This window comes from Carya illinoinensis, chromosome 11, assembly GCF_018687715.1.
Source record: "Carya illinoinensis cultivar Pawnee chromosome 11, C.illinoinensisPawnee_v1, whole genome shotgun sequence".
In the NCBI taxonomy this organism is placed as follows: domain Eukaryota; kingdom Viridiplantae; phylum Streptophyta; class Magnoliopsida; order Fagales; family Juglandaceae; genus Carya; species Carya illinoinensis.
The window spans coordinates 368,650-392,318 of record NC_056762.1 but is presented as its reverse complement, the minus strand read 5'-3'; the positions used below and the strand labels follow the sequence as shown (position 1 = coordinate 392,318).

Below are 23,669 nucleotides of genomic sequence, written 5' to 3'. Positions count from 1 at the left end.
AGTTCAGCCACCGCCACACCTAGTTCCAACGCCTCTCTAAGCTTAATTTGAAACTCTCAATTGCTCTCTCCTCAAGCTCTCATCCGCACCCAAACTCCCCATGGGAAGGTAAAGAAGAAAACTCCTCAATGCTCCCACTTTTTACACGTTCCATTCAATCAATACCTTTCGCAGCCTCCCACTTGACCTATTCTACTAATTCCTCAAAACAAACAAGAAAAAGAAAAATTGCAAGCGCTCAGATTCAAACCCGATTCTGGTTCCTTCATGTCCTTAGTCTCATGAATTGCCCAATTTGGTTCATAAATACATCATTTAGGACCAGACCCAAGCACGGAGGGACTACATCGAGTTCAGTGGGCACAAAAGGTAAGGATCATACTTTCTTGGTGGGGTGTTTTTTTTTTTTTTTTGTCAAGCATGTTTGTAGTGCAATAATTTATTAAGCGATAAAATGTAGTTAATGTATATATTTAAAGCATATGATCAATTAAATATTCATGTTTAAGATTATAATAACATTATTATATATATTTTTAATATTAACATAACATTATAATAACATTATCTTATATATAATATATAATATTATATTATTATTATATATATTATATAATATAATTATATATATTATATAATATAATTATATATAATATGAAAAAATATTATATTAACGTTTCAATTACAGATAGGATTGGAATATTGAAAGAGTTAAAATTAATCAAGAAATTAGAAAATAGAGGTGGAGAAAAGGTAATTTTACATTAAGGTGGAGAAAAGGTAATTTTACGTTAAGGTGTACATGCTCGAATATTCTGTAATTTCCTTTAAAATATTGTTATCAAAACAAAAACTAGTGGAAAGTTAAGTTGGCGCCTCATACGCCGCCTCAAAATTTCAGAAAATTCAAATTTCCCTCTGTTATGCAATTAGCGCCTCTTATACGCTGCCATTTCGCTCTGAACAAAGACGAAAATCATCGAACCTTCAACACATCTAACGCTACCGCCCCTGTGATCTATGGGTGCTGCGAATTTGGAAAGCTTCCAGATTACTGTATGGTCTTCCACTCCACACGATGGTAAGCAGTTTTCCCTATTTTTCTCTCTCTCTCTCTCTTGCAATTTCATTCCTTATTTCATGTAGTTTCCCCTTCACACAGTTCCAGATTTCATGGGTGCTTTGTTCATAAGTCGAGAGAACGGGTGGCCATTGAAGTCATCATCGTACGAAGGTAGGATTTCCCTTCTCATCCCGATTCCAACAGATTTTAATTTCTCTCTATTTTTTACTTTTGTGATTTTCTTTTGGAGAATTGAGTGGTGTCATTAAAGATTCCTCGAAAGAATCTTTAACCTCTAACCAGACTTGTGTTTTCAAAGAAGAAGCCCGCAAATAAAGGGGGGTGGGGGGTGGGGGAGGGAACATAACAAATAAAAGAAGAGGGTTTTGATATTTACCCAATGAAATTGCGACATTTTGGACCTGGGTATCTGAGGAGGCGGCAAGAGGAGGGTTATTCAGCTTGCATGAAGGTTTGTGGAGATGGGTTTTTGTCCTAAAGCCATGGTTTTGAGGGAGAGGAGGTAAAGTTAGCTGAAATGGCATTTGAGTGGGTAGAGGAAGCAAAGCTGGGTAGTATCTCTGATGCTGGTTCTGGTTGCAGGACCCATATTGATTTGAGTACTGTAGTAGCTGATGCTGATGCTTATGAGGATTGGCTGTGTCCCTGAAACTTCTCGTTTTGGTGCATTTCTTGTTAGCATTGGACTTTTCTGTCTATTCCATCACTTACTTGAAAGCAAAACAAGAGTGATAGAGAAAAAGCAAAGGGGGGTAATGGACATGAGATTGAGAGAGAGAGAGAGGTTCTGATTTTGGTAAGCTGACGTACACACGCCCACACATTTATGAAGAAATTCCTACCTTCTCTCTATCAAATGTTGCCAACATTTCGGTGTTACAGTACCAATTGGCAATTGCATGGCTGTCGTCGAAAGTCTTCAACGTCGTTGTTGTTGGTCTTTTCTTTCTTTTCCATTAATCTCCCTCTCTCTCGGTTATGTGCGTGCACTGCCTGGCCTTACTTGGTTCTCCAACGAAAAGGTGGGTAGGTTTTTACAGTGGAAACTTCAATGGATGATCACATTCACATATAGTGGAGCACCGGGTCCACACCTTGCGTCATGTCCAAATATTTTTGGTCGTGGGTCATTTTCTCACACCTCAGTATGATCCACCTCCTACCACTCCTACCCCTGCTCCCTCCTTTACCCAAATCATCACTCGTTTTAAGACCAACTCTTTGAAACCTAAACAATTTCCAGACTATAATCTCTACTATTTTGCCAAATATCCACTACAAGCCCTCTACACTATAACTTTACCTTCTGAACCCCAAAACTATAAAGAGATAATGAGGGACCAGTAATGGATTGATGCTATGCAGGCTGAAAACAATGCTCTACTGGCTAATCAAACTTGGACCTTATGTCCTCGACCTTGTCATAAACAAGTTGTGAGGAATAAGTGGGTGTTTAAGGTTAAACAAAAATATGGCGGGAGCATTGATCAATACAAAGCTAAATTGATAGCAAAAGAAGTTGATCAAGTGATGAAGTTGATTTTAATGACACTTTTAACCCTGTTATCAAACCTGCTACAATTAGGCTAGTTTTGGCCCTAGTTGTGCATCATGACTAGCTTATTCGCTAACTTGACATATCTAGTGTCTTTCTACATGGTTACCTTAAAGAGGAAGTTTACATGGAGCAACCTCAAGGATTTGAGGATACCCACCTTCTTGACTATGTGTGTCGGTTGACCGTTGAATAAGTCCATCTATATAGTGGTGTAAATCGGTCCAGTCCAGTCTGGGGAGATGATGGACCGAAATCAAGTTGATATTTTCATTTATCTTCAAGTTATAATAAATTGGGTTGCCTTCAAAATTTAATACATGCATTTAAATCTTTGTAATATAATTTTGTATAGTTATGACTTGGATGCACTCATGTTTATCCTACTAATGTTAAATAATATGCATATTGCAATGTGAGAGCTATCCTTGTAGATCTTAATTCAATCAACATAGCTCATATTGAAATTCAGATGGTCGTTTTACTCTATGATTCATTGATGGAGATTATGTCAAAGAGTTCTTAAGCATCACAATTATTAATTTTGGCATTTGTATTGCTTCATGCTTTTGAAGCATTCACTTCCGCATTAACAAATTGGAAAATGTAACCACGCTACCAAATTCCTACAACATCTATTCTATAACCTTAAAATGACAAATCATTTTCAAATCCTATGTTTATTCTCAGGAGACTTCTTTTGGGTTAAAGAAGAATTGGGTACAAATGACTTAAAATAACTTTATTTGTACATTGGTTCCATTTTCGAAGCCTCATATTGGCCTTTGAGGCTTAGATTCAATGTTGGCGATACCACCCAAGAAAATGGATAAGTTGGGTCCATTTTCTGTGTCTGTAGTATTAATATTTGTGGAAGAAATCCAACATATTTGAACCAATCTAGATGAACCATTAAAGTGTTATTATTATTGCTGATGGGTACACATGTATTTTTGCTTGGGCAAAGGCATTGCTCATGTTGGAGGATATAATGGTCTAGGTCGTGTCAAAACCCAAGTTTTCAAAGAAATGGAATAGAATATGTTCAATATTAAAGCACATTATCATGACTCTTACTAAGTTTTGCACATCATTCTCCAAGATCTACCACTAAATCATTGTTAGAAGCTTCTAATTAGTGAAACTGGTTCTGCTATAAGTACAAACACCAGAATGTTTGCTTTGATTTAATCCTTAATTTTCAACCATAATACAAATAGGACATATAACCAGTGTTTTTAATTTCATACCGTACCAGTCGGTACGACTGATATATGTCGTACTAGCCACTGGTCTGGTACAAAAATTGTACCTGTTTCGTACCAATCCAAATACCGGCCGTACTGGGCTACGTACCGGCCGGTATTTTGGCTTTTACTTTTTTTTTTTTTCATTTCTTCAAACTACAAGCTCATTTTTTAACCCTCAATTCAGATCGGGCTATTTATAATTTATATATATAATATTTATGTAAAATTTATTCATATATAGATTATTATTTTGAAATATAATTAATATATATATTTATATATATAATTTATTCATATATCGATCATTCTGAAATGGTACATGAAACGGTACGGGTACCGAAATATTTTGTTCCAATGCCTTGACTGGTACGGCATCCAGTACGTTATTCAAAATATTGCATATAACTATTAAATTGTAGAGCTATGGAGCATACAACTGTCGACCATTTCCTAATCTTAAAGGTTATAGGCTTTGCTATATATATAAAATTTGTAAAAATTGGGATACAACATTGATAACATAAGCATCCAATTTTGGCAATTGGGCACGTGCCCTTACTAGTAGATAATAATACATACAAATGCACACAATGTAGTATGGAAAGCCAGTGATTTGTGTAACGTTCGAATGGTAGTGTGTTGCGAGCTCACAAACTCTTTTCTTAAAAATAAAAAACATATACGTACAAAAAGCCAAACTCTTTTTCCTTCTGCAACGTTCCCCCTCCTTTCCATTTCCCTGCTTTTAACTCCTACAGAATGTCATTCTCAATCAGTTTACCGAGAACTTCCTTGCAGACAAAACCTTAGAAGCACTCTTCTTAAACGAAAGAAGGAGAGGCCTGAAGATGCTGTCTAGATTAAACATCGTTGTCTAGATGGGTTTCTAGAGAGGACCATCACTCTGCTTACTGGGCCAGAACCAACAAAGACGCTTACATCAACAATGGCGACATCAATTGCGGTGTGGCAAAGAACAACAAAGACGATATAGATTCACTCTCATCCTACAAGTCCATGCTGGAACTTGAAGAAGAATGGTAGAATATGGACAATAATACTATCCAAAACCACTTAATCTTCCCACCCAATCTCACTGACCATGTCCTTGAGAGCCTATTGCTACACCCAACTGACTCATCCTTTTATTGCTCTCCAGCTTTCTTTCTTTTCACCAACCTCGACCCTTCTCAGGTGCACTACCTTTTGCCTCCCAAACCTACTCCTTCTTCGCTTATTAGCGGCCTCTCGAACAAACCTTTAGAGCATGGGTTTGATTTCGGGTGCGACGTTGGGTTTGTCGAAGCCCAAATTTCCAATGTGCCCACTTTTCTAAACATACAAGGTTTTTGAGCAACTTCACTGATTTGAGCTCCAATTCTCATATTAACACTCCTGGTATATTCTCATATTCCCAACTTCAGACAACACGTCTGCCTACTTTTCCTGAAGCTAGTGCCGGGTTCGCGGGGTGTAAGGATTTAGATGACGATTCTGGGAATGCTCTGTTTATGAATAGGTCTAAGATTCTAAGTCCGCTCGAATCTTTCCCTTCAATGGGCGCATAGCCCACTCTTTTTCAAAAGAGAGTGGCTCTAAGGAAAAACTTGGGCAGTTGTGGGGGCAATTTGGCTATTTCTAATGCTATTGAGGGAGATAAAGGGAAGAAAGAAATTGGGGAACAGGGCGAGGGAAATAGGAAAGGGAGCATTGGGGATGATGTGGAAGATACAAGCTTTGATGGGTATGTTCTAAATTATGATTCAGTTGAGTTCACTTAGAACGATAAGGCAGAGGGCAATGCCAAGGACAAAGGTGGGAGTAGCTCCAATGCAATTAATAGTATTACTAGTGGAGAAAAGCAGAGGCGAAAGAAGAAGGGGCTCCCTGCTAAGAATCGGATGGCTAAGAGGCGCCACCAGAAGAAGCTCAATGATAGGCTCTACATGCTGAGTTTCGTGGTTCTGAAGATTAGTAAAGTAAGATTTTTTCCTCTTTTTTGCTGTGTTTTTCTCATGAAATCCAGTATAATAATTTTTTTTTCTAGGTTCATACATTCCTCCTTTGGTTTCTCTTTGTTTGTATGAAAAACTAACTTTTTTTAATAAGTTGCATCTTTTTTACAAGGTCCATAGAATTGAATATGAAGGTAGCATTGATTTCTATCACATGATTCTGATAGCTTTGCATTGTTTTACATTTCTTTCACAATAATTTGTAGGAAGACTGCAAGAATCTCCATAATGCGCCCAAAAGTGAGATATAACATTAAGTATTTTTCAGCAAAATTATATTGATTTGATGAGTGGCTAATGCTAGATAGAGCCCTCTTGTGATTGATTTCTATCACATGACTCTGATAGTTCTGCATTATTTTATATTTATTTCACAATAATTTGTAGGAAGGCTGCAGGAATCTCCATAAGTTGCGCAAAAGTGAGATATAACATTTTTCTCCAAAATTATATTGATTTGATGAATGGCTAATGCTAGATAGAGCTCTCTTGTCACTCATTTGAATTTACTTCATGTCTTGCTCCCCTCTATAGTTAACTCATTCAAACTCAACCCTACTAGCTCAATTCCCCTACCACCATACATAAACTTCATTGTGAGTTGGGTGAAATCTCAAATAATTGGACCAAAGAGTTTCCAACCATTTCACACCCAACACTACATCACAGCCCCCAAGAGCTAATATATAAGAAGTACCTTTTTATTTACGTTTGAAGTGTACTGTAATACCTCTCAATATGAATAATCTACCCGCTTGCTATTTTCACCACAATCCTCTGTGTATCATCCAACAGCCTAGTGTTCTTAGCAATCGAGGGGTCGAGGAAGTTATGCGTACTCCCCGAATCGACTAAGATCACCACTTGCTCTCATCCAATTCTACCAAGCAGCCTCATAGTTTTAGAGCTGGGTGTCCTCGTGAGTGCATTAAGTGAAATCTCCGGTTCTGCATTCACTGGTTGAGAGAGTGACTCCCCTTCCTTGGTTGACTTAGTAACCATATCCCCTTCCCCCTGCATCTCATCTATCTCCTCCTGACCTTGCAACAAATAAATTTTAGGTGTCTTGCACACATGGGCTAGGTTCCATTTTTCTTCACAATAATAACATAGGTCCTTCCCCCTCTTTTGATCCATTGAAGTAGATGATATCTTCTTAGTAGTAGCATTATATTTTGGTTCCTATTGCTACTCTCCCCACTCAAGCCAATAGTATTAGAATACCCACTGTTGAACCCCACCTATCTCAGTGCTGATTTTAAGAGATTTCCTTGTGCTTCTCAAATATTCATCCTAAATTCGAGTTAACCGAAAAGTAACATTTAAAGTAAGAGGATTAAACATATGAACTGGTAACTTGATCTCATCTTTAAGACCACTTAGGAAACATTTTAGTTTGGGGTGATTGGGAAGGCCTCTTAACCTGTTGGATAAGGCTTCAAATTGAGCTCTATAAGCTGCCACTGTCGTTGTCTGTTTAAGATGGGTGAGGGTCTCCATAGGATCTTCATACGCTGTTGGTCCAAAGCGAACCAGCATTGCACGAACAAAAGTCTCCAAATTGTTGAACTGTGTTGAGTCAACTGCATCCTGTACCAGACGAGGGCTTCTCTCTCCGTGTTATAAGATGTCATCGTCACCACTTCTCCCTATAACATATTCCCTAATAACCAACTCTAGAGAATGATAAAACAACCAACACAGTGACATGAGTAAATTAACAGCAATTAAACGCACTTTTTGGTTATATCTCCCAAACGCTACGTATTACATAAAGCTTAAATGACAGACTCTAAACTACAACCCAAAACGACAAACTTAAAACACCCTCAAAATGATTCGTTTCACTTATTCCTCTCTTGTTTGGAAGCTTCCTCAAATGGCGTCCTTTCCAGTTCACTTCCTTCACCTCCTTCCCTTCGAAGACAACCCCTTCTTCAGTTCACCCCCTTTACTTCACTTCCTCTTCATCTAGGGTTTCTAACAGCTTCCTCTCTCTTGATCCTAGACCAAACTGAAGCCTAGTCATCATCACACCTCAAGTCTGGTTCCTCTCCACTCTTTTTATTTTCTACCATGTCGCCATAAGCAAAATCATGTCGAAAGCCAATTAAGGCTGAGGACCGACTAGATTGGAGTCGGAATGGCCAACCTCCGACTTTGACTCCAATTTACTCAGAGGCCAAATTCGGCCTCTGACTTTGACTCTGATCTGCACATATTCCTCTCTGACTCCGACTTTGACTTGTCGGAGTGGAGTCAGATTCTAGACTTTTTTTGTCTTTTTTAACTTCATATTTAGCCCATTTTTTTTCTTTTTAAAAATAAAAAATTGAGTGAGCTTTCAAATTTCAAATTTTTCAAAAATTACAATTTAAACAAAATAATTCACTTTTGATTATATATATAAAAAAAATACAACTAACTAAAAACAAGTAACAAGTAACATACTAACATGCTCATGCTGTCCAAAATAAAAAATAAAAAATAAACATCCAACTAATCACTAGAGTCACTATAATAAACATCCACATCCATCATAATATATTAATAATATTTACTTACCACTACTATAACAAACATTTTCTAAGTTCCCAACAACAAAAGCAATCCAACATTTTCTAAGTACTAAGTGCCAACCAAATTAAATATTCCCAACAAGTTCAACAACAAATTACAAACTTACAAATGCACCAAAATAAGTTAAATAACAAACTTCCAAATTACAAACTAATGCTCAACAAATGTTCCCAACAACAATAACGTAAATGTAACAAACTTCCAAACAACCCTACCTCCAAGTTTGTGCCTAAAAAAAAAATGAAAAAATTAGTAAGGAAAACATATAGGAGAATATGCCATAATTGTCAATGTAGGAGAAAACATTGCTGTTGTGATTCAATAATGCCTTTTCATTTAGCCATTGATTCTTAGGAGAATGACATCTTGTGGGCTATTTTTCACCCAAGAGTGTGCACTTCACAACAAATAGAAACATAGAAAAATAAAACTGATTTTAAATAGAAATGATCCTCAGTCAATAAACTACCATTCACTACATACTATTTTTTTTTGAAAATGTGAATTCATTCATTCGTCATAATGAAGTTACAAATGTGACTTATGAGTACAGAAAAATCTAAACTATAAGCCAAACTACGCATCAGCACTGAAACATCCCCGCACACTAAGTGACGGACTTTGTCTCAACGTCTAACCTCTCTAAAACGAGAGAGCATTCTGTATAATACAGAATATCCAGCCCCTCCATCCTCCCAGGGAGGTGGAATAAGGGACACCACCGCTTTGAACACTAAGTCCAAAAGCCTACACCTAAAACTACTAATAATCTACAAACCAACACAGCAAAACAATGAACAAAACAACAAAGCCACGTAAACCCAGCACCGGCGTGAGCTCGGCAGCATACCCACCCCAGGCGTCGGCATTAGGAGCCCAAGAACAGCACGAGTACCCAGCTCGTGTACGGACCACACTACCTCCACTGCAGAGGTCGGCCATACGTCCCCCGGCCGTAACGCCGACTGCCATGCTCCACCAGCACCAGCCCAAAGCTGTGTCCGAACAAAAGGCTCGTAACCCCGCTCGGTTTGAACATGGAACACAGACCAAAAACTAGAAAAAAGAAATTAAAACCGTGCAAACAACTAAAAAAACACAGAAAAACGACGGACAAAAAACACAAACAGTGGTGCTCGCTGAGCAAAAACCACTATTAGGAGAAAACCGACGGCCGGTCGATGATTTCCCGGAGTCTAAGGTCCTGGAATAACCAGGTTTTGAGTCGGCAGGAGGCTCCCCGATGGCGCGTGACCCCCACGCTCTGGTTCAAGCCGGGACTCCATCCCGCGTGTGAGGGCTACGCTCCCCTCCGTTTGGCGCCGCATTCGGTGGTCTTGAAGATTGGCGGCTGGCCAACATCTGTGTGGGGCTCGTGTTGGCGGTCGGTGGCTGGGAATGACTCCGTCAGTAGCTCCCCTTTATTTGCATGAGAACACAAAAAGCTGAAAACTGACAATAGAAGAACGAAAACAGTAAAAAAGAGACCAAAGATAAAAGGAGGAGGGAAGGGGAAGGGAAAGAGGGTGGAGGGGGTGGGGGAGCCGAAGCTCCCCACCCCGTCGAAGGCTCTGGAGGTTTAGGTTTTTTTTGAGAGAAAAGGAACGGGGAGAGAGAAAGAACCCCATTCACTACATACTAGTTACTTCATAAGAGAAAACACCACCAAGGCTGGCATTTAATTAGATGCTTGGCATTTCACCCTCACCTCGGATCAACTGATTTTAGAAAAGGAATTTGGCATCCATAAGTCTTTACACATGATCTCATTTCAGCATAAATAGCATGATTATTTAGATAGACTTAAATAGCATGATCAAATATTGAAATGATTATTTAGAGCTGGGAGGAAACAATAAAACAGTCATTATGTACACCAGATTTTCATCATGCATCACTTTAATGATGACAACAATACCACGATGAGTAGCAGAATATTAAAAGCTAAAATGTACACTAGATTTATCCATCATCATAAATAAATGATGAAAATGATACATTAAAAGCCAAACCCACATGATCATTAATAAAAAATAATAACACTAATAAGTATTCAAACAAGTTAGGTAAAAATAGCCCCAAAATGAGTATTCAACACAGCCCCAAAAAGACCATCATTCCTTTAATCCAACAACTTATAATAATTAGAAATTTTAACCATAATCCATAGGAAGATCAATCCTAGGAAATGAAGGGTTTAAAGTACTATTCCTATCTGTGTTGAACTAAATCCATCAACATTCATTTCCTTATTATGAAATAGAAAGCAGTAATGGGAAAGCTGATAAGTGACTATTAGTGAGATAAAAGAGATTTATATGAAAATTGGTGTCATCAATGGCTATGAGAAAAAAATCTCTCTTTTTTATTTTAGGTTTCTTCCTTGGGTTCCACAATTATGATTTCATGTACAACATGTAAATTCATGTTTTATTTTATTTTATTTTATACAAATGGTAGAATCCATTATAATTATACTCAGAAAGAAGTTTTTCCTTAATCATTCTGTAGGGACTTCATTTTTCCATTTTTTTTTTTTTTCCCTTTTAATCTACTAGACTACCAACTCAATTATGAAAGAAAAGGAAAGCTGAGAATTGAAGATAAAAACAAAAGAAAATATCTATGACCATATTACCTTTGACCAAACGAAGGGAGAAGAGAGAGAGGGCTTATAAGAGAAGAGAAAGAAGTTGTGCCGTGGGAGGGGAAGTGACTGTGTGAGAGTGAGAGGCTAGAGGGTGGGAAGCGGTGGCATGAGAGTGAGTGGGGAGGCGACAGCACGGGAGGGTCTGAGGGAGGCTAGGGTTTTTTTTTTTTTTTGGAAATCAAAAATAGGAAATTGGGAATATAGGGATTCAGAAACTTTGGGGGGAGGAAATGGGATTATGGGAATACTTTTAGAAAATGGCGCCCCTCTCCTTTACATTGTTAGTAATAACTTAGCATAATAATTATAATTATCATTCTATTCTATTTATGATTTTTATAATTATAATTTTTTCCATCACTCAATAGTTAATTTAATTGTTAGTATTGATTAATAAAAATATTAATCTTGTAGTTGTATTATAGTCTTGATTATTGACAATTACATATTATTATATTATAGTATTACATGTTATAGTCTATAGAGTTATACTATAGTGATTCATTACATATTGTAGTCTATAGACTTGTGCTATGGTTTTTATAAACGGATTTTCTTTTGTAAAAATTATTAACGATTATTATTTAACTAGTTTCAAATTACAATTTACAATATTATTATACTATAGTATTACTTGTTATTAACTCAATATAATAATTAATCCATCAGGCCAGCTAGTATATTATTAAGTTTAACTAACTATGTAAGATATATTTATATAAAATTTATATTATCTATACTTTAGTTATTATACATTAGTATTATATGTTGTTATAAATTTATTATTTATATATTAGTGTTTATCCATTAGTGTTACGTGTTATTATACATTAGTATTATAATGTTACATGTTATTATGCATTTTAGTATTTATACATTAGTAATTTAGTGTTACATGGTAATAATATTGAATGGCATGATGTTTACATACACTAAACTATTATTAGTCAATTTAGTATATATATATATATATATTATAAATATACTATTTTATAATAATTAACCCATTGGCCCATGCTAGTATATTATTCAGTTTAACTAACTAAATAAGATATAGTTATATAAAATCTATATAATCAATACTTTAGTTATTATGCATTAGTATTACATGTTATTATAAATTTATAATTTATACATTATATTATTGGATGTTATTATATTTATATTTATATTATTAATATATAGAAAAACACATATTTTTTAAAAAAAAATGTACATTATCGGAACATAGTTGGAATTAGAGTCTGCGTTAGAGACCAAGTAGAAAGTTGAAGTCGGAATCAGAGTATCAGAGTCGGAGTCGGCACAACTCCACCTCCGAATCTGATTTTGACTCCGATTTTTCATTGAGGAAAAACTCTGACTCCGACTCTGACAAGTCGAATTCAGAGCAGAGACGGAGTAGAGTCGGGGGTCTAATTTTTAAATTTTTGCTCCGCCCTAAAGCCAATGGGCTCAAATCACTCGGCCAACTCTCTAGCTCATAGCGAAATCTGCACTATGGTCTATCGAGAGATTCCATGGAAGACAATAAAAACACAGACTATCAATCACGATCACACCACGCTGCCTCCCCCAAGTTGCCACAAGAGACTGCTCTCTGCATTTGTTTTGAATGGATGTGTTTATGTTGGAAGATAGTGTTACATATATATATATTTACACACAATTTTATGCATAATATTATATATATTACAATATTAGGCATAATATTATTAGTATTAAGTATTCACCCTATTTTCCAAATTGGAATATAGATTAGGCAGGAATCAAATGGTGTTTTGCCTTTGAATTCGCTTTAAGTAGATCATGTGTTTTAAGCGGCAGTGTGAAATAAATTGTATGCGTGCCTCAGATTTAGATTACCCCCAACCCAATCTTGTAAAAATATATAAGCACGCCGATGGCTACCCAACCTTTGCAAAGTGGGCACAGATTCCAGCAAAGAATGCGACCCCCACATGCAAAAAGATAATAAGGCACCTATCCCAATTATGCTTGCCAAAGAAGTAGAAGTGGGTCGACTCTCACCATCAACACAACGCACAACCATCTAAAGCACTCACTACAATTTTTAATATTACCTAAATACCAATATCGTATCGAATAGAAATTACTCACGCCCCCAACTTATAATCAACAATAACTTTAACAGAAATGCACAAATTGTTCACAGCATTAATTTTGAAAATCAAAACTTTTCAAAACCATCAAAACGAAAACATTAGATGATTGAATTCTTACACAGAAGACATTAGAAGCGTGTATGTTCTTACTTACAGTAGGGTAGTGACTACTAGTGAGGCTATATGTACAAGGTGGGGGATGGTCGGAAATCGCAAGGTTAGGAATCACCTTGCCCCACAAAACAGTATACGTACATATTTTATGTATAAAATTGTACAGCATAAAACATTCAACATGTGCAAAACTGGTAATATCATATCTGTCATCTACATCTCATATCTTAGAGACAAAGGAAGGAGCTAACTAAACGAGCGTGTGAGACACATCCATGTCAATTAGTTCATATTTCCCAACTGGAATGACTGTAAAGCACTCTCCTCCGAACCCTGCAACGAAAAACTGACAACAGAAGAACATAGCACATATTATCTACCACCATAAATCCGCAGAAGAATAAGAATCTTCAAGTGACAGAAAACAAAAACAAAATCCCGTTGATAATAAAGCGTGTCCAAGGTCATTAAAATATACCCCAATTTGTGATAAATACCACCTTGAGCCCATTTGTATACTACCAAATATATAATAGCAGCTTGAGCAGTACATTACCTAGAACCCATGAGAACCAGGCCTAACATTTCTCAGGAGTTGATGTGAAAGAAAGCGGCTGCGATTTCACTTCATTCGCATTCCCTCCTTCACCAACCAATTGATTATCCCCGCCCTTTGAATCAAGGGTACCTGGGTTCATCTTCTGGACCTCCTCTCTGGTGTAGATGAAAATCTTGCAAACCATGCCACAAAATTCTCTGTTATACAGATAAGACAGTAGTTATATAAGATTTCCAGTGAAGAAGACAAACATAAGTGAGGGCACATGAATGACTTGATAACAATCAAATGAACATGCAGAACAATGAAAAAAATCCTTACTGCCAGGGATCATCCCCAACAAGCATCATATCACCCTCATCATCAGTGTATACAACCAACCAATTCTTTTGAGGAGCCATCAATCCACCACCAAACTCAAACAACTGGTCCAATTCAGCGATCAGTTCTTCATAATTATTAAATTTAGTTAGGTCCACTGACCTACCAAGTGCAATCCCCTGCTTGTGAACCTGAAATTAACAGGATCTGGTTGAGCAAGTTCAATCAAAACTTCATAGACATTTTGAAACTACAATTAAGATAGGAAAAATACCTTGGTACAACTCCTAGTTGAACTTCCTAGTGTCTTGCCTTGCACCTCTCTTGAATGTTGCTCACGTCTTTGTACAGATTTCTTCTCATTAACGGGAAGAGGATTATCTGCTGATTTTGAACCCTGGGATTGTTCTGACTTTTGATCAGACTCAAGAGTACGAGCCGAGTGTGAAGTATCAAGTATATGACCACCTGGTTCATTCATCATTCCCCTCTGTGGTGCTACTGGCACTGGTGTAACAGGATTACTAACGAGGGATACGCCAAAGAGCTTGTAGTTCCCATCTTTGGGTTTCACAGCCTCACATTGCTGTACTGATATGGGTATAGGCATTGGCTCTCTTGAATGAGCAGGTGTCTCAAAATGACATGGGGCTGGTGTGGGCATCAACAGGTTTCCTTGTGGCTGCTCAACTCTGTGACAATGGAGCATGGAGGACTCAGCAATGGCACCATATCTAGCATTGCCTTGTGCTTGATAAGCTACATTGCCAACTTGTACAGGACGGTTCAGATTAGTATCTAACAAGTTAAGTGAGAGATTGGAGCGCAAGGACCATTGGCTAGCCAGAAAGTTAAACTTTCCTTCCTGGTCAAGTGAAAGTTTTCTTGAAAACTTAACAGCTGCAGCAGCTTGATCAACATAGGGTGCACAGGGACCATGGGAAATATCAGCATTAGCCCCAAAGCCCGACAGCAAATCCGTGTAAGTTGGTTCATGCCTCCCACCAGACATCCAGTTCTCTGACACATATCTTCTCGACGCAGAAACTACGTCAAGCTTTTCATCATCTAGTGAAGGTGGCCACACAATGGACTTTTCAGCAGTGTCAGACTCATTGCTCTCCACAAAATTGGCTCTCAAGGTCGAGAATTCTTGACCTTGCAAGACCCTTGAAAATCCACTTGATGGCGAAGGGTCTAGAGTCACTTTAGATGAACCTAAACATGTTGCAAGAGTTAAAAAGACATAAATAGCTAAAAACCTCATAAAATCAGCAAAAAACTAGAAACAAGAAATAACCATTAGGTTCCCACAGCAGATAAGATTGTACCTTCCCTGGTAAGAACTGAGGAGTCAGGGGATAAGGGCACCATGTTTGATCGGGCCCTCTTTGGTCTGGGCATTGGAAGGGAATTTAGCGCAGGAGGAGCAAGAGCTGGCTCTATTTTCCAAGGCGAAACTTTCTCTGGGCGAGGTATAATAGTTGTTTCGTCCCATCTCACCTAGAAGAACATGAATGCTTTCACCTACCATGCTAAATGGCACACGCACTGCTCTAAAAACTTTTAAAATACTACCTTGAGGCATCTCCATTTGGACTTTGGCCACCTCTTGGTGTCAGCATCTTCAACTCCAACTATGGTACCAGAAAACCTGCAATATAAGAGCATTGTGTCAGTGAACTTCATTAAGCTACTATTAAAAGAAAAAATGATCGCCATTAAACCTAAAGGAAAAAACAAGGACTAGTGATACCTTTGCTCAGGAGCTTCTTCACCTTCAAATCGCATTTTGAACCTCATCCCGATGGAGTGGTTATTCTTGATAGACTCCATATACTGATCGTAGGGAACAATAAATTCAGCGGGACTTGTCCTGTCAGAAGATATTTAGTAAATCACTTTAGTTAAAGACCAGAGTTCTAATACAAGTATGCAGCGTCAAATTTAGAGGCGTTGCCAATTTCAAGCACAAGAAATATAGCAGTATAATTCATGCATTGCACCAACAATGAAATAAAAAAATAAGCAGCCAATTAACTTCTTTGTGCAGTGGACATATATTTAACCACACACCTAGGCTTGTAGTACACAGTGAACATGGTCCTGGTAGAGATGGCATGCCATGCAGTGGCAAGGACACCAAGATGCATGCTGTGACTGGATATGACTGAGGATGGGACATTACCCTGCTGTCTCATAGCTCGTCTCACACCAACACGAAGCTCCCCATTCTCACCCCTGAGAGGTAAAGTATTACACCGCTGTTAGACACAAGCAAAACAAGCGAATTTTTTTTTAAAGTGTGTTTATGAAACACGTTTTAGAGTGAGGGTATGTTTGTAAAGTGATGTTACTTTTATGAGTTATTTTACAAAAATACCCTCTATTTTAATACATGGTTGTGTAATATGTTGTAAAAAGTGAATAGGTATAAGCGAAATAAGTAAAAACTGGAATCTCAAGTGTATGAAAAAAACAACACACCTTAAAAATAAAAACGCATCCCCAGCAACAAGCTTTTTAGAGCTAACAAACACGCTCCAACCACTTTGAAGCAAGTGCCTTCGCGGTTGGCCTGGCATTCAAATTTTTTACATAAATTTTTTTTATAAAACAAAAATGGAGAATACGGATGCACTTGTTAATGGTTGACCCAAAAAACTAACAGATACGTTAATAACTTGGAAGTATAATGTGCAACGTTGTTAATGGTTCGAGCAAAAAAGAAAGACCCCTCCATGCACCCGTGGGCAAGATGGAGTGGACAAATAGGCATAAAAAACATGGCAGTTGACCGCAATCACACACACGAAACTAAACATATAAACCGTTACCCCGAAAGATATGCCTGAATCGCCACTCATTTCCATGCAAGTCCTTGGCAGCCAACTCCTGGGTCGGAGGCTGCCTTGACATGTCCTGTCCGGAAAAAAAATAAAATAAAATAAAATCACAAACCCTACTTGGAATTTATTTTGATTGTAGAAAACGATAATTCATTAAATAGCTAAAGATAACAGAACCCAACGAGTGGCGGGAGACATTCTTCTGCATGACGTCTTAACACTGAAAATCCACCATGAGTGCTTGTATCCGAGGCCGTTAGCGTCTTACAGAAAGAGTGCACATAAAATCGTGGTGGAGGAGGTGGGGGAGGTTCCTTCTCCACAGAGTTCTCGTCTTGCTGGCATGAAACAGAACATCAAATCATAAGAACCTCAAGCCCGTTTCACTGGCTTTTAAATCAATTCAAGCTTGAAGCCAAACGAAGAAACTTACGTTTGCCTCGGGAATCAAAGTTACTTGCGCGAACACCTCATCCGTGTCGGCTTCAGCCTACAGAGATAGAGAGAGAGAGAGAGAGAGAGAGAGAGAGAGAGAGAGAGAGAGAGAGAGAGAGAGAGAGGTTAGTAAAGAACATCTGCGCACTTGTGTAGTTCAAAACCCTATTTAGAAGGTTAATTAAGATGAATGCAAAAGCAAATTAATTTAATTAGAACTTAAAAAGTCTCAATGAAATTCGCTTACCTTCAATTGTACATTAATGACCCGGCAAAGGATCTTAGAGGGAAGATCATATAAAGGCATCTGCTGGTCCGCCACTTGATTAGTAGACGCCTCCACCTAATTTAGCACACGCCAACAAGCCATCGAGTTTTAGCAAGTTCGAAAGAAATACAGAGCAAACAGTGATATTATTTTATTAAAAAAAAAAAAACCATTTTTAAAAGGGTACATAGTTCAAAGCTTTCTCGCCCGAAATAGAGGAGACGCGTACTTGCAACATTTTTTTTTCTTAATTTTCTCTATTAACTGCAACTAAATAAATAAAATTACGAAAAAAGAAAAAAGAAAAAAAAAAAAAAAAAAACTGGAAGAACCCAAAACAGCGAACGGAAGCACAACTCCGACGAATGTTTTCGAGGTATGCCCAACTGACCTGCTCGATATGTCCCTGAGGGAAATAGAACACACGCTCGTTTTCACGAGGCACGGTCACCAGTGGACCCGCACACGCGTGCCAGAGCTCCGTGTAAAGCGCCGTCTCGGCGTCTACAAGAACACACCCCAAAGCAGAATCCGAAACATGAAAACCAGATAATTGATCGGTTAGGCAGAAAGGAAACTGAGTTCGCCGGAATTTTACCTTTGCTGGTGCCTGAAAATGTGGAATGGCCTTTTTCCCCGTCCGTTGAGTTTCGAACATCGTTATGGTCGCTATAACCGGAAGTTCCATTTATAGAAACATCCGAAGCCGCCATTTCCCAGATATCTCCTAGCACAGATCTGTCATTAGAACAATTCTTAGCGCTCACGGATTTGACGACCCAATTCTCCAATTCCTCAATCACCGTAAAAATTCTCAGAGTTCCAGCGTATCCCTCTACTTCTACTCCGTGGAATCTACTGTCAAAGCTTAATCAAGAGCCTGACTTCAGAACTCAAAACCGAAACTTTTCTGCTCCAAAAACCACAACTCGAGCTCAATCAAAAGCCTAAAGCCTCGACAAACTTCAAGGCTAAGCTCCCTGAATTCCAAACCAATTCCTAAGATCCAACCAGCAGTCTATCTCTTTATCCACTCCTGCTGCCAATACACTCTTCTGCCACCAGTTCAACAGTCTCTCTCTCTCTCTCTAACCAGAGTGGTAAAAAATGCGTGCAATCGTTTCAACCGGCCATCAATTCTAACCAGTCTTAGCGACCGGCATTTAGCGGTGGATGAAGCTTTTCGAAACCGGGTACAGCCGGTGGGGAAAAGCGACAGAAATCCGGGGAGAAGTAAACAAATAAAGGCGACCGGATAGAGGGTAGCAGGGAGGAGAAGCGTCGGCCTGTGGTTGGTTGCGGGCAGGTAACGGCGTTTGTTCCTGGCGTTATTCTGTTTTTATAACGGGCATGGCTAGGCTGGGCTGTCGGGATGGGGACATGGAAACCTGGAAAGGAAAGGGAGCGTGGTTAACCCCTTCGCTCACGTTATGTTCTCAGTCGTTATTCACAGTATTTCTTAGGTTTCCATCTTTTCCTTCCCACGTGTATGTCTCAGTCGTTAAGACCTCCTTTCGTGCCCCGTCGATGGCTACAGTGCCACTCCTACGAGCAGCGTTCGTCTCAACTTCCACTTGGGTAAAAAAGTCGAGTCAGTTAACGATTACGAGGATTGGTAGATGGATATTTTATCTTTATCATTCCGGCCCCACTAGTTAATTCTTTAGGGTAGTCGTGTCAGTACGGCCCATACCGGAGGCCCATCGAGTTAAAAGGCTGCGAGTGTATCTCGCTACCATGAAAACGCACCCTTTAACGTGATTAATATGGTAATTATCGCCAATTAATAATACTTATTCCTAAGGAGTATCCTCTCTAACTTTATGTTAGAGGTGGAGTTTTTGTATGAAAAAGTCTGATAAGGCAGTTACGGTAAGAAGATTGCTAATGCAGGATGGTGATGACGGGGGAAGGTATGGAGGGGCTAGAAGGAATGTGGGAGAACCTCAGGCTGACAGAGAAGGAGGGCTCACTAATTGAACTTAGTGGAATGGAAGAAAGGATGCGAGAAAAAGGGGGGAAGAGTTTGGTTGGGAAGATCTGGATTGATAGACAGATTGGGAGGAAATTGGTGGAATCCACGATGGGGAAGATCTGGAGGGTGAGCAAGCCGACAAGGTTCCAGGAGATTGGGACAAATACTTTCATCATCACATTCTCAACTCACACAGATAAGGACAAAGTTCTGGATGGACGACCATGGTTATTTGATAACCACCTTTTTGCACTTAAACTGTTTGATGGATTGACTCAAGTACAGTCTATAGTGGTTGAGACTGAAGTGTTTTGGATCAGAATGTTGAATCTACCACTAGGAAGTATGAATGAAGAATGTGGGAAGATGATTGGAAGTACAGTGGGTAGAGTATTAGAGGTTGATGTTCTTGAGGATGGCATTGGATGGGGCAGCTCATTGAGAGTGAGAATTGAGATTCCAATCCAGCAAGCTATTACAAGAGGGTGTATGGTTGCTATGCAAGGTAAGGTGTGGGCGAGTTTTAAATATGAAAAACTGCCTCGATTATATTTTGAGTGTGGGCTTATGGTCCATGGTGAGTTTGGTTGTTGTAAGATAGGTGGGGAAAGGGGCCTCAGTATGGGGCATGGCTTCGAGCTGAAAAAAATATTAAAGGAGCTTTATGGAGAAATGATTCCTTTAGAAGGAATAAAGGTGGTTTTCAACCTGGGAGTAGTGAGAGTGTGGGAGGGAGAGATCGATGGGGTAAGGAGGTGAGTGAGAAGGAATGGGAAAGTAGGGAAAAGGGGATGGTGAGGGAGGCTATGAGTGAAGAAAGAGGGGTAAAAGGAGGAGGTGAGAAAGTTGAAGGAAGTTTTAATGAGAAAAGAAGGGAGGAGGAAGTGGTGAGGGAGGTTGTGAAGGAAAAAATGGGTATTGAAATTCTAGAAATGAATAAGTAGAATGAGAGATTATGGAGTCTAAAGCTAGTAATAAAGGGGACGGGATAGGAGAACTAATGTTGCTGCAAACGGGAAGAGAAGAGGAGGGGGTTATAGAAGAAATGCAGATTAGGAGTAGAGGTGAGGAGAAGGAAATTGAGGGAGAAAAAAAAATCAAAAAACAGTGAGAGAGAAGATGTGGAGGAAAATGTTTATGGGGGGAGATGGAAGAGGAGGGCAAGGGAAAAAGGTTGTAATCTTGTCATTGAGGCCCTGAAAATTACTAAGAGGAAATTAGAAGGGGAAGGGATAGAAGAGGGAGGTAGTATAAGGGGTCTGAAAAAAATCAAAGCTGAAAAAGGGGGAAGAACAGTTGAGGTATCAAATGTATTGGCAGAGGCTGTGAGGCAGCCCCGCCAACAGCCATGAAAATCTTAAGTTGGAACTGTCAAGAGTTGGGCAACCCTCGAACAGTTCAATCCCTTTATGTAACAGTAAGGAAAACTAGGCCTGATATAGTTTTTTTGATTGAAACTAGAATGACTGTAAATAAAGGGTATATGCTATTGAAGAGAATGGGTTTTGAGGGTTGTGTAGGGGTGGACCCGAGAGGTTTTAGTAGGGGTCTTCTACTGCTGTGGAGGACAGAAGAGAGGGTGGAGTTAATTAATTTCTCCCATAGACACATCAATTGCTGGATTGATGATGGTGATGGAGGAAATAAATGGTTGCTTACTGCTTTCTATGGGCATCCAGATTCGAATAAAAGGCAAGATTCTTGGGATCTTTTGTCATCTTTTGATCCTAGGCAACTTAAGGGGTGGCTGGTAGTGGGAGATTTTAATGAAATAATATGTAATAGTGAGAAACAAGGGGGAAGGGATAGGAGGGAGGAACAAATGGAGGCATTTAGAAGGGTGTTAGAAGATGGAGATCTAACTGACCTGGGATGGAGGGGGAGTAAATTTACTTGGTGTAATGGGCATGAGAATGGATCTGTGATCAGAGAAAGGTTAGACCGAATGGTTGCAAATCATTGTTGGAGAAATAAATTTGTGGAGAGTAGAGTGGATATTTTGCCTGCTGTATGCTCAGATCACTGTCCAGTGGTGCTAACTGCAAACTGGGCAGTAAGAAGGGGTGGGGTGAAAAGAGGTTATTCTTTCAAATATGAGATAAGTTGGGATGTGGGAGAATGGTGTAGGGAGGTTGTGAAGGAAGTATGGGAGAGAAGTAGAAGAAAAATGGGGCCACACGAAAAAATTCAAAACAAGTTGGCAGGGTGTAGGGGGCTTTGAGTCAATGGAGTAGAAAGAAATTGAAGGGGGGAGAAAAAGAATTATCACAAACAATGGATGAATTAAAGAAACTGCAAGAGGGAAGATATTTCATAGTTTTCTTTAATAAAAGCAAAAAGTAAGGAAGTGGAGGAGTTGTTGGAAAGAGAGAATCTAAAATGGAAGATTAGAGCTAAGAGACATTGGCTTCACCAGGGAGACAGAAATACAAGGTTTTTTCATACTTGTGCTTCTCAAAAAAAAAAAAAAAAAAAAAGTGTAATTGTAAAGATTGATGATGGGGAGGGGAATGAGGTGCAGGGTGGGGAACAGATTGAAAATGCATTTAGAGAATAATTTATTGGGATTTATACTTCCTCAAATCCTACACTAGAGTAAGTAGAGTACTGTGTTGGTGGGGAGGAGTTGAAAATTGATAATGAGAAGAGGAGGAGAATGGAGAGACAGTTTCTACCTGAAGGAGTGGAAAGGGCTTTAAAGCAAATGTATTCTTTAAAATCCCCTGAATCTGATGGATTTGGAGTGGGTTTCTATAAAAGTCATTGGGAGGTGGTGGGAAATGAGGTTTGTGAGGCTGTTATAACCTTTTTAAATGGAGGGGAAATGAGGGATGGAATTAATCATACACTGATTGCTTTAATCCCTAAGGTGAAATCTCCAAATTTAGTAAGAGATTTTAGACCGATAAGCCTTTGTAATGTGTTTTACAAACTTATTTCAAAGGTACTAGCAAACAGGGTGAAAGAGGTGTTGCAAGGATGTATATCCTTAAATCAGAGTGCATTCATTCCTGGAAGGCTAATTTCTAATAACATAATGACTGCTTATGAGTTGTTACACTCTATGAAGACAAGAAAGAAGGGAAGAACAGGTTGTATGGCTGTGAAGCTGGACATGGCAAAAGCTTATGACAGAGTTGAATGGGTATTCTTAAATGAAATGCTATTGAAGTTGGGGTTTGGAATGAAAATGACTGAGCTTTTAATGAAATGTGTGAGCTCAGTTACCTACTCAGTCATTGTAAATGGCATTGTTGGGAAGCATATCAAACCCTCTCGAGGTTTAAGGCAAGAGGATCCATTGTCCCCTTACCTTTTTCTAATTTGTGCTGAGGGGTTGAGTCAGCTACTGAACAGTGCAGAGCAAGAGGGACAGATTCGAGGTGCCTCAGCTGTAAGAGGAGGAACTAAGATTAATCATCTTATGTTTGCTGATGACTGTGTAATTTTCTGTAGGGCCAAAGTTGAGGAGTGGAAGAGAATTGATGAAATCTTGGGCTAGCATCTGGCCAAACCATTAATAAACAAAAAATAGCAATTATGTTCAGCTCAAATGCCAAGAAGCCAGTGTAAGATGAGGTGGTGAAGGTGATAGGGGCAACTGGATGTGATAGTTATGAAAGATACCTTGGACTCCCAACAATGGTGGGAAGGGCAAAGTATAGAACTTTCCAAGGTATTAAAGAAAGAGTTTGGCAAAAAATCCAAAACTGGAAAAACATATTTTTATCCAAAGAAGGGAAGGAAATAATGATCAATGCAGTGCTTCAAGCCATACCAACATACTCAATGAGTGTGTTTAAACTACCTAAAAAGTTGTGTAATGATCTTGAGGCAATTATGGCAAGGTTCTGGTGGAAACAAGGCAAGAAGGATGCAGGTATACAT

At 38.8% G+C, this 23,669-nt stretch overlaps 1 protein-coding gene and 1 pseudogene across 1 annotated transcript; one reads left to right on the top strand and one right to left on the bottom strand.

Moving 5' to 3' along the window:
• The first annotated feature begins 1,601 nt into the window (after positions 1 to 1,601).
• On the top strand, positions 1,602 to 6,155 carry LOC122281244 (annotated as a pseudogene).
• Positions 6,156 to 13,332: 7,177 nt separating this feature from the next.
• On the bottom strand, positions 13,333 to 19,377 carry LOC122281478 (auxin response factor 2A-like). Its single transcript, XM_043092983.1, has 15 exons — positions 18,405 to 19,377; positions 18,198 to 18,310; positions 17,786 to 17,881; positions 17,537 to 17,593; positions 17,286 to 17,441; positions 17,092 to 17,176; positions 16,742 to 16,832; positions 16,331 to 16,495; positions 16,011 to 16,130; positions 15,833 to 15,908; positions 15,586 to 15,757; positions 14,529 to 15,472; positions 14,255 to 14,445; positions 13,931 to 14,130; positions 13,333 to 13,720 (listed from the first exon to the last, which is right to left on the bottom strand). Exons 1-14 carry the CDS (start codon positions 18,517 to 18,519, stop codon positions 13,953 to 13,955), a joined length of 2,559 nt encoding a protein of 852 aa, XP_042948917.1. The 5' UTR covers positions 18,520 to 19,377; the 3' UTR covers positions 13,333 to 13,720; positions 13,931 to 13,952.
• Between the last annotated feature and the right edge of the window lie 4,292 nt (positions 19,378 to 23,669).

What these genes read in the sequence shown, in the direction of transcription:
- LOC122281478 (XM_043092983.1), bottom strand. Translation starts at nt 18,519, where the DNA reads ATGGCGGCTTCGGATGTTTCTATAAATGGAACTTCCGGTTATAGCGAC. An exon ending in TCATTAATGTACAATTGAAG is followed by an intron (nt 17,594 to 17,785) that starts GTAAGCGAATTT and finishes CTATCTCTGTAG; the next exon opens with GCTGAAGCCGACACGGATGA. An exon ending in AAGAATGTCTCCCGCCACTC is followed by an intron (nt 17,177 to 17,285) that starts GTTGGGTTCTGT and finishes TTTTCCGGACAG; the next exon opens with GACATGTCAAGGCAGCCTCC.